General features: G+C 39.1%; 1 protein-coding gene and 1 long non-coding RNA gene across 2 annotated transcripts; one reads left to right on the forward strand and one right to left on the reverse strand.

Annotated features, from left to right (window-relative positions):
* Nucleotides 1-239: 239 nt before the first annotated feature.
* On the forward strand, nucleotides 240-3,470 carry LOC120714512. The gene is made up of 4 exons (XM_040000773.1): nucleotides 240-633; nucleotides 1,332-1,386; nucleotides 1,603-1,656; nucleotides 2,124-3,470. Exons 1-4 carry the CDS (start codon nucleotides 391-393, stop codon nucleotides 2,507-2,509), a joined length of 738 nt encoding a protein of 245 aa, XP_039856707.1. The 5' UTR covers nucleotides 240-390; the 3' UTR covers nucleotides 2,510-3,470.
* An 11,287-nt stretch (nucleotides 3,471-14,757) lies between these two features.
* LOC120714254 lies at nucleotides 14,758-15,314 on the reverse strand. Its single transcript, XR_005691387.1, has 2 exons — nucleotides 14,984-15,314; nucleotides 14,758-14,893 (listed from the first exon to the last, which is right to left on the reverse strand). It is a non-coding gene; the product is annotated as an uncharacterized LOC120714254 (long non-coding RNA).
* Between the last annotated feature and the right edge of the window lie 3,690 nt (nucleotides 15,315-19,004).

The following is a 19,004-nucleotide window of genomic DNA, read 5'->3' on the forward strand; positions in this document are numbered from 1 at the left end:
TTCAAGCCTTTAAAAAAGCCATTGGCAGACTTTTTTCTTTTACGACTACATGTCTAGGTAAACAGAGACTCTTCTTTAGCACCACAGCCTGAGTCATAACTGTGAAAAAAATCTTTTGACTTGTTGGAATCAGATGAGGAAACAAGCTGAATGTAAAGAGCAACACATGACACATTATAACCGGACTCTAGTCTAGTGAACGTGGGTCAGTGTGGGAAGTGGTGTATGCTCCTCCTCACTCTCTCTCCTCTCCCTTCCTGTCTGCACGAAGGGACAGATGAGGTAATTCCAGTTTTTTTTGGTGTAGGCGTTTAGCTGCTATAAGAGTGTGTGCATGTATCAGTCAGAAGCAGCTTTATTCCCAGACCAGTCTCTCCTGTTGAAGACATTATGGGACAGAAAGTGATGGGACCCACCGTACCTGCTGGGGCTGCCTGTGGGGATGCTTTGATAAATGTGAGCTCAGACGAGTCTGTGCTGATCCTCATCAATCACTGCCGGGACATGAAGAGGCAGGAGGCGAGGCTCCGGCTAATCACTCTGCTCCTTCTGCTCGGCTGTACTGCACTGTTTGTTTACAGCACGTGTGCTAATTTAGGGCAGCATGGAAAATCTGGATCCAGCAGAGACGGGGTGAGTTGTTTTTTCCTTGGAGAGCTTTAGTCTGTCTGAAGCAGTGATGTGACAGACTTACCTTAGCAGGAATGTTGACTGCAATTCTATCAAACCTTTTTGCATTGCACTTAAATCATAAACGCATTTAGGACAGATTACGCTGTCTAACTTGTCTGATAAAGTCGACTCATACAGACACTGATAGATGTGCCCAGATTGTGGTATTGTATTTTGTGGTACTATATTATTGATTGCCGTGTGTGCGCACTTCATGACAGATTTTATTTTAATAGTAAGGAAACTGTACTGGCTGGTATCACTGAAAACACGAGAGCTGATTGTTTTGATTTGCGCCCGATCCCTCTGAGCAACATTCCTGTGATTCTTGTGCTCCCTGCATTTGAGTTTCTAGTATTTCAGCTTCTTAGCAGACAGTTACGCAGGTTTTGCTCCAACAACAGTGTGTTGCTGATTTTTATTACTGTTTTTAACTGTAGTGTTAAACACATGTCCGCCAGTTAAAGTTATTTTTACGAGCACAAGCCTGCTGTGGGCTCTTTTTCTTACAAGTCAACATAGTTTAATGAATTTTGTGTTGCTGGACATAAGTTTTCAAATTTTTGCGTGAATACAAATTTTTAAAAACAGACCATCAATGACTGCAAAGCTCTACACGACTCAAGGTTTTATTAAAGTTAATTCTCCTTTATTCACAGAGTGCAGAAGACCAAACTCCAGCCTACTCAAAGCAAGAGAGAGGGTGCCCTGAAGGTATGTCATGTCTTTTACTCTATTTTTAATTATATGTGTTGTTACTGGGAATACATGTATTTCAAGCTGCTCTGTTCTCCAGTCTTTTTGGCTAATCTCCCATACTGTACCTGAAAGAACACACTCACGCTTGTGTTTGCTTTATGCAAACACTTTCTCCAAGATATTTTAACAAGGGAAAACAACTCATTTCAGTTTCTCTCTTCTTCTGTCTAGTTCCACATGCAGAAACTGTTCAAAGGCAAGCGGAAACACAGAAAATTCATCTCCGTAAGTGTCTCATGTTAGTTTACACCATCTATGTTGTGCTTTCCATGTGTTTATATGTAACTGTGTGAGGTATTAAAGAGCTCTCAGAGGGATATGAACAAATCCTTAATTGCACACAGTTATAGATTATAGAATTATAGCTATAGATTGAGGGGGACAATCCAGCTGTGCATAAATACTTGAAAATCTGCAGCATGAAAAGCTGGAATGTACTTAAAGGTTAGACGAGCCTCCGGGCTCAGAGGCAGCTAAAACAAATAGAAACACAATAGAAAAGGTTGTGCTGTTTCGTCAGAATCAGAATCTTTATTGTCAAGAACAACGAAAATTGTATGCAAACCCTTTTAGCGCAAGCGAAAAGAGCACCCTTTTAAGAGAAACAAAAAGAATACATATACAATAAGTTAAAAAAGGATCTCAGGATGTGAGTGATCCAGTGACTCACAGGCTGATATCCTCTCTTGCAGAGTCTACCGGCAAGACTAATGGATCTTACATCACGTGGGCTCCTATACTGGGAAAAATGAACTACAACAAAGAGAAGAATGCCATTGTGATTCCCATGACTGGTATCTACTTCATCTACCTGAGGTTTACTTTAAGCTGTAATGATGATGTGAAAGGTTCTGAATTCCAGAAATTCCATATACAGCTGCACCGTTGGAGTGAAGCATACGGTAAAGTCACTACAGAACTGGATGCCTGGGAGAGTGTCAAGTGTCAGGCAAAAGACTACCAGACCTTGTTTGTGGGGCAGCTTTTTGACCGGTTAGATGGAGAATTTTTGAGCGTGAAAGTCATAGATGGCTACAACCTGATCAAGACATCCTTTTTTGGCGCTTTTCTCCAATAATTATTGTACGTGATCATGGTCTCATTCTTAATGCATTTACTTTTTAAGTTAATATAACTTGGTGTTCTATAGGGTTAGGGCTGTGTTTGGTTTGGTTTTAGCCACATGCTAAATAGGCTAATTTCCAGAAACAAGACAAATTTGCCTTTCAGATGTATTATCATATATTCAATGAGGCCCCGTAATTTGAAGGGCATGTTAATTGCATCCTAACCTTAGACGGGTCACTGGTAACCTGGTGAATGTTAAGGTTAAAATTTAAACAGTTGTATGCTTTATATTTTTAATCCTGGAACTTAAAGTGCCCTTATGCAAGCCCCTCAGTTCCTCCTGAACCATCCAGTTTGGGGTTTCAGTCTTTCGTTGTGGTTCAAGAGGCAGGTGCTCCACATAAGGGTAATTTCAGTTCATCAGCTTTAAAGACTGAGCATACAAAATGTGTGTGTGTGGTTCTTGTTTTTGAATTTGCACTGAAAAATGGTTTAAAATATTTAAAGAGAATTAATTTCTATTACATTAAATAGATGCAGACATATACCAATATTTTTGAGATATTTAATGAAACCATACCCTCTGCTGTTAAAATTGAAGACCATTATTTATTTTCAGATTACCCACTCATTTATCAATCTTACATGTTTATCCTGTTCCAGTTTGTTATCCCAGAGCTATCTTAGCATGAGATGCTACTGTTGTTTAGTTATTTTGTTAGCCTAGCACCAGCCTTTCAAATAAACCTCTTAGATTTTTCGTACATGCCAAATAACTTTTGTAAGTCTTTATGTGTGTGTGTGTGTGCGTGTGTGTGTGTGTGTGTGTGTGTTCAAAAGCCAAACAGAAATGTGTTAATGTTTAAAGAAACCACCACACCAGATATGAACAGACAGGTTTTTGTATTGCTTGTACTCAGGGACGCTTTGGGGAAAAAATGAAACTCTACTAATAAAAGCACAAAACTTACTGATGCTTGTCTCTTGCTTCTTATTTTATTCATATTTTATTGTTAGTCTCATGGTGGTGATTTTCACACTGCATTCGTTTGGATTAAATGACTTTAACCAGATATTTGTTGATTAAAACCTCTTGATTAAAATTTAAACTTTTTTTCCACATGACTGTTTGTGCTTTCTACAAGTATTACAGATCACAGCAGGAAATATATCAAATCTGATGCTGAATATCTGGATGCTTCTGGCAGGCTACACTACAAAGATTTTTTCTTATTATTACTGTTATTAGTAGACTGCCTGTATTAATCCTTGTGTCAGATTTGTGAATTTATTCACTGACTTTCAACTGCTTATGTAATAGTAAACTTGATGAAACTTGGAAGTGGGAGGAGGGGAAAGGGAATTGGAGAAAGCAGGAATAACAACAACATGTGTAATGCAAAGAGGTTAGTCACCTCAGCTTAAGAGCTAAAAATACATATTGAGTCAATAAATATAATGAACTGACGTGTGGGAGCTGATGACATGAAATGTTTTTCACGGCGAGCCTTTGAATCGTGAGCTAATGACACGATTCACTCACATAAACATGAAGCTACACTTCAAGCTGAGGAAATTCCTCTGTGTGAGTAATTCGTTTATCCACACCCTCTTGCATCACAACGTTTCTGCAGTAGCATAGAGGGTTTTGAACTTTACAGTGATAACTGACGGCAGCAATGATGCAGCTCTATTTCTTATTAGTAACTTTCCTGTCTGACCTGAGGAACAACAGAGTAAAAGCTTTAAAAGGCAACACTACCTTAACCTGGTCTTTTATAGAAACGCACATCCAACAACAAGAACAGATACAGCTTAGAGGGATTATCAATGTTATTTCTTTATAAAAAAAAATCAGCCAGATAAAAGGTTGGAATTAATTCCAAGTATTTTCCTGAAGGAAAGTGGATAAGGCCATCTTCAGGCTGCAAGAAAAGGCAGAGACCATCAGATTTTTGAACATCCTGAAAAGAAAAAAATGCATGTATGATCACTGGATCCTTTCAGTTCTATTCAAATTAATCTACAAAGTGCCACTTCAAGGAGCTTTACACTGACAGTAATACAGAGGGAAGCTCAACAAGCACTTAGCAACATTGGGATGGAAAAACTCACTTTAACAGGAATAAAACTTGCAGAACCACGCTCAGGGAGTGGTAGCTATCAGTCGTGACTATTGTAAAAGCACTTCACTCTCAGGAGGTTCTCTTCAGGTTTCAATCACTATGTGATTATACATTTAATCATTAGATATTATTGTAGGGTCTTTACCTTACAATAGTAGTGGCCTCAAGGTGCGTTATATTATGATTTGATGCTAAATAAATGAATCTGAACTGAATTGAGTTGAAACTGTAAAGTAGTTTTAAACTATGTTTTCAAAAAGTGCTCCAGGCTGAGTCATGTCCTGTTCCAACAGCTTGAGTAGCTGTGGCATTCTTACAGCTTCCTCTTTTTACTTTTTACTGAAAGTAGGGTTTGGCAATCATGCTCAGTCCATGTTCTATCAGAGGAAACATATAACCACAACCTGCTGTCCAAGACACCACATGTATTACTGTTATTAATTTCTGGATGGAGACAAGACGGAGTTCAGCAGATTTTGTGTTTGTGTCAGGATGATTTGCATAAATGCTTTCCCCTTTTTTTTTGGTTTATTGAGCCATTGGTATGAAGGCACTGTCTGCAAGATCAGGGGTGTGTTGGTCCATATGCGAGGTAATATGGCATAGAGCCACATGAGTGTACAGAATTTACCACAGAACCTTCCTATTTTGCGGTCACACGTGTTAATTACAGGGTTCCAAAAAAAGGATTGTCACCAGCATGGGCATCTGGTCAGCCAGTGTTTCAGGTTTATTTGACTTTTAGATCAAAATTACTTTAAATGAATAACGGAAAGACACCCATGGACTGTGAAACCCTCAAAAGGGACAAAATAGGGTTAGACTTTGAATCTAATCAGTATCTAATTTTCCATAATCAGTCATTTTTTTGCCATCCTCTTGCTAGTCATTATCTTATCTCCCAAACCTTAAGTCAGGACTCTAACACACAGCAATGTGCACAACCTATGGGCAGAAATCTGTGCCATCAGAAACTGAATATGAATAAGTTAAATTTGAATTTGAATTGCTCAGATTGAATCTGAATTGTAACTTGAATAAATGCTTTTAAAAACTGAATATGAATTATCCTAATTTGAAATTCAATTTATTGGTTTGAAAACGATCATCACTACATTGAAATTGAATTTTATAGTTTGAAAATGAATCCATTTGCTTTAAAACCGTGTTTTATCCTTTAAAAATTTAGCTCTCGAATAATTGCAGATTCACTTCTCACCATTCAGTTTCAGTTCTACAGTAGATTAAAATGCAGAGAGCATGCCAGACAGGCTGCCATCTGAGACAGCATTGGAAGTGAATAGTAATTTGCGTCAAGGTAAGTACAAATGGAAAGGTGATTTTAACTGTGGGGGTGATGCAGTTAAAGCATATGTAGGTTGGAGCACAGAGTTTTGCCGTTACTCAGATACCATAACTGAAAGTCCCTTCACTCTCGTTTGCTCCTGGACCTAATGAGAAATGAATGATTTTAACTGTCTGTGTTTATTTAGTCATTAATCATTGGGCCATTTTACAACTGCCCCCTCTACTGAACAACTGTTTCATACTGTGTTTGCTTTGCACTTAAGTCTTGAGTCTGAACTCATGTGCAAGGCTGTCTCCACCCAATTATTTCAACATTACACAACACTGACCTCTACTATTCCACTTGCTGTGTGCGTTTCACAACACAGTTGTTGCAAGAAGTTCAAGAAAACTCATGCATTCAGGACTTAATATCTGCATTTGGGCAGTTGCATTCGCTCATATGGGAACCTCAAATCACAGAACTGCAGTTTTAGGTAGTAAAAACCTACTTTTGTCTGTTCCCTTGTCCAGGAGAGGTCACCCAAGCAGGTAGCTGCACATGTTTGATTTGGCAGAGTTTTGCACCAAATACTCTTCCTGTTGTAACCCTGAAGGGATTTGTATCATTGGCTGGACCCAAACTAGCCCAGTGAATGTGTATATCACTACACTATGAAGCAACTTTGTAGCTGAGAGTAGTATAAAAATAATAATAAATACATAAGAGTTTGCAGCTCTCAGTATATTTGTGTAAATATGTGTGTTTTTGTGGGGGGGGGGTTCTACACACATTTATTCTACAAGTTTTGACATGGCATCTAGAAGCTTCTATTACCTTCTTACCTACCATCCTTTTCGTATCATAGGTCGCATCAGCTGATGAGTTTTCACAATGCAGTATGAAGCTGTACCATTTGTTTACCCTTTCACTTACCTCATTTCCTGCTCTGGCTTTCCCTATCACTCATTGGCTCCTGTGTTCCTTTGTTCCTTAACTGACCTCACCTCTTTTCATTTCTTCTATTCACTCTTTTCATTTGAATAGGAAATCGCTAAAGTGTCTATTTTGTTGTTGTCCAGAGCTAATTTCAAATTTCAATGTGTAAAGTTTTCACTGCCAGACATCTGTAATTTTCAGATTGCAAAAGGACCACCCTTGAGTTGTGTTGGCTATCGGTATACTGTTTACCTCAGCTGTCAATGCCGGATGAAAAACATCCAACTTTTATTCATCTGGAAGAGGCTATAAAACTTCGTGAAAGGAGTCTGATATGGTTCAAAGAGTCAGTGAAGCTCATTTCTGGCCAATGACAGCCATACTGAGGTGAGTTGTTAAAAAGTTCTGTCGGTAAGCACTTCTGTTTTTGCTGCCAATATCTGTGTTAGTTAAACTTTCTTTGAAGTGACATTGGATTTTGACGCTTGGTGAATGTGATGTGAGAATGCAATCAAAGGGTTTATCAGTGGGAAAGTGTGATTTTTAGGACACACACGCCTAAATTAGCTGGCTTCATGTTTGCTTTCTATTTAGATATCTCTTGTCAGATTTTCAGAGATAGGAACTTTACATGTCTAATCTGTTCTTAATATGTAACTATGGCAATATTGGGATGAAATAAGAATGCTTGTTATGGGCAGAAATCTGTGCCATCAGAAACTGAATATGAATAAGTTAAATTTGAATTTGAATGGCTCGGATTGAATCTGAATTGTAACTTGAATAAATGCTTTTAAAAACTGAATATGAATTATCCTAATTTGAAATTCAATTTATTGGTTTGAAAATGATCATCACTAAATTGAAATTGAATTTTATATTTTGAAAATGAATCCATTTGCTTTGAAACCGTATTTTATCCTTTAAAAATTTAGCTCTCGAATAATTTCAGATTCACTTCTCACCATTCAGTTTCAGTTCCAAAATTCAGTTTTTTGGGACTTACATCCGGTTCCGGTTCAAGAGTAATCGAGCTCAGATTAATAGAACTACGTTTTACTAGCGGACCGAAAGTGTTACTGACGGGAATCTACAGCATCTTGAGCTGAATAACACATTCTTATAATTTCACCCTCAGATGAGCCAAGCATACGACTGTCAGGGAAGGTGATGTAGGTACAGAGCATGTGAGAGTGGTTAAGTTAATGTCTCTTGTCTAGATGAAGGCTCAAGAGGGATCAATGGCAAGGTGTAGAGATTCAGTATCTTCAGTGGACACTCCATTTCTGGCACAAAACACCTGTAAAAGATGGTCGATTTAGGAGGTGACCCGACAACTTCAGTCTGTCAAACATAGCAATGGAGTAGTGTGTTTAAAAAAAACTAATTAAGCATGCACTCAGTACCATAAGAATTATTATGACAGTAATAGTTGTATATCACATTATATCACTTCAAACAGAGGTGATCCAGTAATGCTGCACTAATGAATTACACTAACTATTCACTTTAGCTAAAGTTATTAAGTTAGCTAAAGAGTTGGGATGCTGTGTAAGACATAAATAAAGCTAAAATACAAAGGTTTGGACACTGTTTTGCATGTTTCCCTACTGAAGGGGTCTCTGCGAGCATACAGAGCTCTGAGAGGGTCCAAGATGACAACTTTGGAATTCTACTAGAAACAGTCGATCATATTTGTTTGTCAAAGCTGAATCCAATGCAAACTACGCTAAATTAGCGTTTTGAGCTAACAGCTACAATAAGCATAAAAGTTACTGTATGGCTATCATTTGTTAACATGACGCTTGTTCTTATACATGTAATACATTTATTACCAACCTGAGAGTTTATCCGCTGCTCATTCGACATGACGAATGACTTCTGAAGTCTTAATTCAGCTCAAGACGCTGTAGATTCCCGTCGGTAACACTTTCAGTCCGCTAGTAAAACGTAGTTCTACTAATCTGCGCTCGATTACTCTTGAACCGGAACCGGATGTAAGTCCCAAAAAATTTAATTTTGGAACTGAAATTGAATTGTACAGGGTGGGCCATTTATATGGATACACCGTAATAACATGGGAATGGTTGGTGATATTAAAGTCCTGTTTGTGGCACATTAGTATATGTGAGGGGGCAAACTCCTCAAGATGAGTGATGACCATGGTGGCCATTTAGAAGTCGGCCATCTTGGATACAACTTTTGTTTTTTCAATAGGAAGAGGGCCATGTGACACATCAAACTTATTGGTAATGTCACAAGAAAAACAATGGTGTGCTTGGTTTCAATGTAACTTCATTCTTTCATGAGTTACTTACAGGTTTCTCCTTGTTCACATGTCGAAGAGGTTAACACGTGAGGAGCAGATCGAAATTGTGTTGATATCTGGTGAACGCAGTAACCGGGTCATTGCAGCAGATTTCAATGCAAGACACCCTACGAGACCACCCATCTCCCATGCTACAGTTAGCAAACTGCTTGCTAAGTTTCGTGAAACTGGTTCAGTGTTGGATTTGCCAAAATGTGGACACAAGAAAACGGTCACTAATGAAGAAACATCAGTGGCTGTCCTAGCTTCATTCAGCAAGAGCCCACAGCGTAGCACTTGCCGCATGTCACTGGAGAGTGGCATTAGTCGAACATCCCTTCAGCGGATATTAGCTACTCACAAATGGCACCCTTACAAACTCCAGCTACTGCAGCATCTCAACGAGGATGACCCAGATCGTCGCACAGAATTTGCAGAATGGGCAAAACAAAAATGGGAACAGGACCCTCAGTTCACGCAGAAGATTTTGTTCAGTGATGAGGCAAACTTTTATGTGAATGGTGAAGTTAACAAACAAAACCACCACTATTGGTCTGACACTAACCCACATTGGATGGGTCCCTCCAAGACTGTTGGAACAACAAAAGTGATGGTTTGGTGTGGTATATGGGGTACAACGATAGTGGGTCCATTCTTCATCAATGGAAACCTCAAGACTTAGACTTTTATCTTTGGGGTCATCTGAAGGCAATTGTCTATGGTGTGAAGATACGAGATGTGCAGCACCTGAAACTACCAATACTGGATGCCTGTGCTGGCATTTCTCCTGCGGTGTTGCTATCAGTGTGTGAAGAGTGGGAGAGGAGGGTTGCATTGACAATCCAACACAATGGGCAGCACATTGAACACATTTTATAAGTGGTCAGAAACTTGTAAATAACTCATGAAAGAATAAAGTTACATTGAAACCAAGCACACCATTGTTTTTCTTGTGACATTACCAATAAGTTTGATGTGTCACATGGCCCTCTTCCTATTGAAAAAACAAAAGTTGTATCCAAGATGGCCGACTTCTAAATGGCCACCATGGTCACCACCCATCTTGAGGAGTTTGCCCCCTCACATATACTAATGTGCCACAAACAGGACTTTAATATCACCAACCATTCCCATTTTATTACGGTGTATCCATATAAATGGCCCACCCTGTACATGTAGTGAAGCTGGATGTTTGATAGTAGTTTAAACACTGCTCTGTGGACTCATGGTTGTCAAGGATTAATTTTGTCGCAGTGGATCAACCAATAGTTTGATCAGCTTTAATGGTTCAGTTTCAGCTCATTCACAAATCAATTACAAAACAACACCATTATAAACATGAATATGTAGTCATTTGTGAAAGGAAGCTTATAAACAGGCACTAGATATCAAATAAGAACCATGAAATACATTTGTGATTTCCAAACTTCATTCTAATACTTGTTCTGTAAAAATCAAACATAATATATTTTTAAAGAGCTAGCATGCTCTGTTTCACCGTGTGTGTGCACTTTCAGGCGCTGTCTTGTTTTTTTGCTCGCAACTTTTTCAATTAGTTCTCTAAAATGTTTCCCAGACATCACTGATTTCACAATGTCCTAAACTATATTTTGTAAGATAGCAAAAAAAATGTGTTAGAATTTTGGAGAGAAATGAGGAGGTGGAGCAGAATTAGTCTATTGGTGTTTAAAACAACGAACAACATGAACGAAAACATTAGTTTTTTCTCACTGTGTAGAGCTGTGAGGCCCAATAACGCTACAATAATAACAATAACAATTACTGCAAGACTAGCTTCAGTCTATGTATTTGAAAGTTTGTATGGCTGAGATATCCCAAAATGTTACTTTTAAAGGTCAAATTACTTAATGGGAAAATGTTATCTTTACCAAAAAATGAACATGTTCACACCTTCCTCAACTGAAGGCATAATATATGCTCATTATTGGGGGAAAAATGACACGTTTATTACTCAGGAGCTTTCTCCTAAACTATAATCAGTGGCTCTGAGAATTCATCGACTGAGTCACTGCATTGTTACATGAATGCTGTAACGGTAAGTCGCCACATTTCCTGTCTCCCGTAAATCATGTGTGAGCCTGCTCTGTAGCCCCAACTATGGAGAAATAATTCTTCACATGGAGTATGGAACATGAAGAATAGCCTAGAGAACCAGCAGAACAAATCACAGAGCTCCAAATAACACTGATAATGAATGAAATACCTATTTTTTTTTAGAAACATTTAAATCTGAGTGTAATGTTTAACATGAATATCTCAAAAGAACATTAATGATAGAAGCCTGAAATTTTCACTGATCGGGATCTGTAATTTGAAAAAGACAGCTCAAAAATATTTGGAGTATTTGAGGTATAATTTAGTAATGTTTTTATTTTTGTGGTATAATTTGTCATGTTTGGTCACTCCAGCATGACAGTCAAAAGAAAATAGCATTTTCTTCATTTTTATGACTGAGAATTTCATGTTAAAAATTAATATACAGCTGTTATTTTAAAGTATTGTGAAATATGCCTACATAACTGTATACATTTTCTTTTTTGTTTCAGTGTTTAATTAGCCATTTATCAAACATTTTCTTAAAGAGCCTGTCCTACATTGCAGACCCTGATTCATTGTGATGCTAAGAAAAGACAGTGGAAATTTTAGGCTTTTTACTTTATTATTTTTTGATGCCCTGAGATGTGCCAAAAACCCCAAAACAAAACACAAAAAAGCCTGAAAGTGGGTCCACAGACAATATTTACAAAAATATATATGTATAGATGTTGGTTTTGGTTAGGTCATCCCATAAAATTGAATTACTATAGTCAGGGTCTGCACTGGAACCTACATAAGCCCAAAGTAAAGCAGTGAGAGGAGCATAGCCAAGGTTCTTTCTTCATAGAATAATTTAGCTGATGACATTTAAACTCAACTGAAAGGCAGAATTAATGGGACTCTCATGTAATAGCGTCTGAAAAGCATCTAATTAGGAATGACTTTCTTTCTCAGCATTATGATGATCTCAAAAACACTGCCAGTGAAACCACACAAACAGTCACACGTTTTAGGAACTGTTTCATGATCAGTAAAATGGCCTAAATCATGTGACTATTCACTTGTACCGCTTTAATTAATTTATGAAATTAAATATCGGACTGTAATTATAGGCCAAAAGGACAAAAGCACTTTTCTATGCTACCTAAGCATTCGAAGCCCTTTATACAACATATCTCATTCGCACATTCACAGATGCAGTTTTTTCTACGATTAAGTGCTTTCTTTTTAGCATTCACACTCGGCTGGATTCACCGGAGAGTAACTTGAGGTTAGTATCCTGTCCAGAGATAAAAATTAATTAATTAATTAAAAAAATTCAATTTTCTGATTACTACATGACCTGCCCTACGTCCTGAGCTACATAGAGGATTCTGAGGATCATAGATCAGAGGAAAATAAGTTAACTGGCAGCCCTAAAAAAAGCTATGTACAGCAGATGAACAGTATCTGAAAGCCATGTCCTTAAGAAACAGGAAAAATCCAGCAAAGACCTGAATCAGGACTGGAGAGGCACATCTGGACTTTCAGCTGATCCATCTATCATCCTCTTATCTGTTACCTTATCAGGGTTTGAGTTGGAGGGGCAGTAGTTTAAGCAGGCCAGTGCTTCCAGCAAATCATTCCCAATCATTAAAGGATACATAGAATCAAAGCAAAGCTATGTATATACATGTTTGAATGGAAAACAAACACAGTAACTGCATGTCCTTCCCATTTTCCACAGATATGAGTGGTGGCGGCAATGCAAAAGCATAAACTGAGTTTCAGTCTTCACTCTCTCTACCCTGTCATTTCCTTCCCATAATAATGACCTCGTCACAAACCCAACACTTAGTGGTTCAAAAAATTGTTATCTTCCCATACTCACTCTGCGGCTTCTCTAGCCCACCACACGTCTGAATACTGAACAAAGTGCAGCAAATTTTTGGAAAACTATGAGGCTGTTTGCAGCATACAAAATGATTCAACACAGGAGCTGAAGCTTTGTTGGTGCTATCCAGCTGTTCCACTTTCAGCTTCAGAGGATGCATGTGTGTCTCCAAAAGCGAGACAGCCGGGTGTCTTCCACAGTTGCATGAAATATTTACAAAATTTTTCCAGACACATGCTCAGAAGATCTAGATTCCCATATGGAAAAGATATATATAAATCTTATAAAGTTTGTATCTGTCTTGTGTGAAACTTGTATGAAAAGCATATAAGTGTGAAAACAGATATAAGATCCCTTGAAAATTTATATAATGAAACTTGTATGTTTTGGATACTTACTAAAACAATGTATGAAAGTAATGCGAAAGTGGCCACTTTCATGAGTAAATCATGTAAGCCTTATATGATTTACTCATGAAAGTGGCCACTTTCATGAGTAATCACATATAAGTTTTTACTATTTCTTTTCCGTATGGGTTAAGAAGCTTGGTCTCTGATTCTAATCATCTACAATCGTAGAGTCATGTTCTCTTGGCTCCTTGTGTCACATAAATCAAGTCAATACAGAGCAGACATGCTCTCCCAGAGTAATGACGGATAACCCGTCATTACTCTGGGAGACAAGTTCCTCTGTGAGGTAACCTGTGAATCCAAGATCGTACAGGATAGAAGGGTCAAAGTGCCAATGTCTATCCCGGGAGGGCGGATTCCTGACGTTGCAATGAATGAAAACCGCTTCCTTTATCCGTGTCTCGTGGTCCTCCAGCTGCTTTCCTTGCACTTGTAAAAGCAGAGAGACCGGTCCAAGTTTATCTTCAATGACTCTAGTGAGGTTCACAGTTACTTCCCGGATCACCTCGTGGACCGCTGGTTCCGATCTAATATCCAACTCTGCGTCGGCTCCCATGCTAGTCTCCTCATTAGCTTCTCTGCTCTGTAGGTTGGGGCCCTCCGTGGTGTCAGACACTACAACTTTCCTTTGCAGCATGTAGTCGGACTGTTTCAAAAAATAGTTGCTGATGCTCATCCCAGACTTACAAATAGTTAATATCCATGTTGTAGCTTTCATCAAATCAAATCAGCGAACTTGTGTGCTAGCACTCTCTGCTACAACCATACTTCAAGCCATCATCTTGAAAAACCCAGAAAAGCTGCATTTAATCACTTTTTTTTTTTTTATTTCATCATTCTTTCTCATCGAGACACAAGGTCTCATTTCTAAGAGTGACCGGTTTTAAATATCCATACAAAACTGCAGCATGTTAAAACATACTACAGTCAATTCTACAGTATTCCTAAGTACTCGATGAGTTGTTGCTGTGGTCACTGAAAATCTCTCTTCCTGCCCACCAAAGGTTAAGTGTAAGTTTGGCAAACAGAGGTCGAGATTATGAGCTTATGTGCTGCATCCTGCTTGTGGTCAAGCACCCACACGAGTGTAGTAATACTGAGGAAAGACTGTGGTTTAGAAAAAGCCCTTAGGAAGTTTACACATCCTGTAGCTGCTCAAACAGATCATCCAAATATAAAAATATTGCATGGAAACTGTCCACTTGGACAAGTTCCTAAAACACGCTTGGCACACAACCAGAGTGAAATCAGACGGCTTCAGCAGGAAAACATTTATTGTATTGCAACCGAGCAGCCCAAAGCAGGGAGTCATTCCAAGAAGAATCAGTTTGTGCCTTCCACTCCCAACACTTATAAAAATCTGCTGTGATTTGTATTCCTCAGCCAGGTACTCTGTGGAGGGTGGAAACAAGTGTCAGGTTTAATTTGTGACACAAGGACAGCAGCAAGAGTGAAAGAGAGGTTTAAAGATGGCAGTGAGACCTGCTGTCATGGTTTGGAGACGGTGACACTGAAACATAGACAGGAGGCCAAGCTGGAGGTGTTCTGATGTTCATTCGGAGTGAGCGGGACGGACGTGACTGCATGGAAGTTGTTCAGCTGTTTGAGTTGTGGCCTGTAAGTTGAATACACCCTCAGGTCTTCCATGCGTTGGCACGTACACCTGAGTATAAACACTTAAATGCAGCGGGGCAGCAGTCAAAGCAGTGTGTTAGGCTACGTCCACACGTACATGGGTATTTTTGTAAATGGACATTTTCTGTTTTCACTTTTTTTAAAAAACCCGTCCACACATGCAGTTTTGAAAAAATATCGCTGTCCACGTGTAAACACAAAAAACAAAGTCAAGAACATGCCAAAGCAACAGGTGGTGACATAATCCTAGTCATGTTGGCCAATCAGAAGTCGAGGAGCCTGCGATGAAAAGAGTAAAAAAGATGGCACATAGAAGCAGTCTTTCTAAATGGAGGGACAGTAACTGCGTGTGTATATGTAAGTGTGTAAAAACTGCAAATAAGATTAACAGCAACAGTATTTTGTCTCTATCCGCCACTGTAGAAATTCCTCTCATGTAAACAATAACGTGGGGCACAGCGTGACGTCAAAAAAGGCACACACCTTTGACGTTGCGTGACTAGTTCTACATTTTCCTCGACCACACATAAACACAAAAACTGAGTTTTTTAAAATCTCCATTTTCATTGATCCAAAACGCCGCTTACGTGTGGGCGAAAAGCCCAAAAGCATAGAAAAAGCTGCATTTTTAAAAAATACCCCACCCGATCTGTGGGTGTGTGACACCTCTAACAGTAAGTATCTGTGTATTTTCTAATATATGTATTGCTGGTGCTGTATGTTTATTGATGACTAATGCCGTTATAGGAGGTTATGGTGTGTTGCTACAGCTTAAATCTTTCCCAAGGCATCAACTTAGGCATTAGTGCCAGTGATCAGTTACAATATCCAGTACTGTGGGCTCACAGACACACAGGGTCACGAAAAACTAAAGAGAAAACCACAAATGAAAAGGTCACAGCTCTCAGTGATCTAGCCACTGCGCTTTGATGTGTTTACTGCTGTTCTCCAGACTTAAAGGTCACTCAGCTTGTCCTGTTGTGGAACAGATCTCAGCTCTTTGGACAAACTTGGCTCCAAACCCTGAACTGAATGAGCGGTTGAGTGGTTGACTAACGGTTGACTTGTACCCAGGGGAGTCGCGACTCCCCTGGGTACAAGAAGAAGTCAGACTGTATAAAAGTCTATGAGAAAATAACACTATTGGTCTAATGCTACAGTCACAATAAGGAAAACAGTGACTTCACTGCAGAACAATCAAAATGATAGCAAAAGTGATTGTGTGTGCACTGAGCTCTCCTTGTTGAAAGCTGAACTGGGGATGGGAACCAGACCTTTGACCACTCATAGCTAGTTACCATCTTCAAAATGACCTCATCGTAAAACAGGAATAAGAAGGACTCAGTCTGTGATTAGTTTGGACTGAATGGAGCCATGTTTGCAATCCATCAGCGATAAATCAGTGAAAATCCCAAATCTGTCTACAAAAGAAAACATACATACTTCAAGCAAGAACCTCAGATATGAAACAGAAATTTAAACAGTGACTTAGCTGCTGCAGGACAGCAATTTAAGTGCAAACATGAGTGCTCAGTAACTTTGGTTTGATATAGCAATGTAACCAAAACACAGGTTGCTGGAAACCAGCTGAGTCGAGTCCTGTACTGCAGAAAGAGAAGACGAGTCGAGCTCATCGGTTTAGACTGACTCTGACTGTAACATTTGGCAATCTGTGTTTAGAAATTAGTGACTGTGGTCGGTCTGAGTCGTGATAGTTTGCAGACTTTTTGATCAAGTGGTTTTGCACGCTCATACAATAACCAGTTGGTCACAGTAAACACTGTGCAAATACTTCTTTAATATTAAAAAAATAGTTCATTCTGTAAATGACGGTTATAATTAATGGAAATGGGATGATATAGATGGAGTGGTTTAGGGCTACTAAAAACTCTTTACTGTAAGCAGTGTTTCCAGTTCAAAACAAAAGATGGTGAAAAACAGTAAATGTGACGTTCTCTTAGTGTTGCTCACACTATTTCTGTTCATACGTTAACCATAGTGAGAGACGTTAGTGTTTATTGTGCTTAGGAAATTCTGTATTTTGAGTCAAGGGTCCATGTGCTTTCATTTAAGTTTCTGAGTGAATCTTTGGTTTCGTAATTTCCTCAGAAGAGCTAGAAACTGAGACAGTTGTTTAGCGTGCTCACTTTAAGTTCTCGTTTATTCATTGTGTTATTTTTTCATCTTGTGTAAATAAAGTCCCTTTCACTTCACACGTGCTTCTCCGCGTGCTGTCTGCATTAGACTACGTCCACACTAACCCAGATAGATTTGAAAACGCCGTTTTCATCTGAAAACGCTCCGCTTCCACACTAGTGTTTTCAGTCGTTTTCACAAAGTTATGCGTCCAGACTGAAACGGCCGAAAACGCTTATGTTCCAGTACTGTGCATGCGTGAAGCGCAAGAAGATTCGGCCTGCCTCATTTCTGTCTGCCGTTTATTTACTTTCTGGCTCTTTGAAACGTCGCAGCAAAAGGTTGAGGAAAAGCACCGAGTTTTTTAAATAGACTAACAATGAGGTGGAGTTGTTGCTGCGAGTAACACAAAAGTACAAAGTTGCAAAAGCAAGTGAGAATTAAAGAATTTGAAGAAAAGCTATCTGGAGCATGTACAGACTGATATTAATCTTTAATAGGGCTGTCCAAGTTGAGAGCAAACAAAACAACTGCTGTATAATGCCCTTTGTTTAATTGGTCACATGACTGCATCACATGACTAAAATGCGTCACCGTTTTACAAAGTCTGCGTTTTCACTGTCCACACTGCGATGCAAACACACCGTCTTCAAATGTATTCTTTTTCCAAGAGCGTTTTCAAAACGCGGCGTTTTCCTTGAGCAAAAACGTCGTCTCGGTGTGGACGGGAGGCCAAAACGGAGAGAAAACGATGCGTTTTCAAACGAAAACACATTAGTGTGGACGTAGCCTTAGAGTCCTCCCTTACCCCGCTCTCAGCCGTGAAAGCTTTGTTCTTCTAAAGCCAGCTACCCATATCAAGACAGGCCATCATTTCCTCACACCCAAAACATTAAAGATTTTTCTTCCTAGACCAGAACAGAACATCAAAAATGCTCAACCCCAAATCAGAAAAGACAGACAGAAATGGTGCTACATGGCTCAGTCCACGACATCTGCTGGAAAAATAACCAAAAATATGTCCAAGGTCACGGCGTGTCCAAGGGATTTTTAGGTTTTGGAAAGTTGTTCTCTCAAATCTTTGAAACATCAACATTTTTTCTTTAGGACTATTTCAGAAATATAGGGTTGTGGTTTGTGTGGCCTGAACTTTAGAAGTTAAACTACAAATGTCTGATCTGACATTAAACACTCTTTCAAGTTCCGTCTCTTTAGTGCAAACCCTGCGTGATAATAATGACTGCACTATTGCAATCGGGGGATTCACAGCCTGTCAGTAGATATCTTTTTAAAAGTTGAGAATCATGTCTCGACCTGACGTTGGGATTTTAGGCCAATGAGTTTTCAAAGGGATCACAAAAAAATGCTACACATGCCCATGCGCTCTTTCTATTCATACTCGTAGCCTTAGGCTCAGGAGTGTCTGAGACGAAGGCAGGTGAATACATACACTTCCTGCTGGTTTGTCTCACATGCCATTGAAACAAACACTAACAGTTTGCATTGTTTTGGACAGCTTATATCTGTATTTTGTGTGGGAACATTGAAAGCTGCAAAAAGATTCCAAAAAAAGGCGACCTATAGCAATAAGGCATTTGAAGAGCCACACTTCACTTACAAGTGAAGTGAAGTGAAGTGAAGTGTAGTGTGTGTGTGTGTGTGTGTGTGTGTGTGTGTGTGTGTGTGTGTGTGGTGACTCAGCTTGACTCTGCTGTACCTCATCAGCCAACAA

The sequence above is a fragment of the Simochromis diagramma genome, unplaced genomic scaffold, assembly GCF_900408965.1.
Source record: "Simochromis diagramma unplaced genomic scaffold, fSimDia1.1 OVJJ01000596.1, whole genome shotgun sequence".
NCBI lineage: Eukaryota > Metazoa > Chordata > Actinopteri > Cichliformes > Cichlidae > Simochromis > Simochromis diagramma.

Bases quoted from the DNA above. Each gene is read 5' to 3' on its own strand.
- LOC120714512 (XM_040000773.1), top strand. From the start codon at position 391: ATGGGACAGAAAGTGATGGGACCCACCGTACCTGCTGGGGCTGCCTGT. The intron at 634-1,331 runs GTGAGTTGTTTT...CTTTATTCACAG, and splicing joins CTGGATCCAGCAGAGACGGG to AGTGCAGAAGACCAAACTCC. The intron at 1,657-2,123 runs GTAAGTGTCTCA...CCTCTCTTGCAG, and splicing joins AACACAGAAAATTCATCTCC to AGTCTACCGGCAAGACTAAT.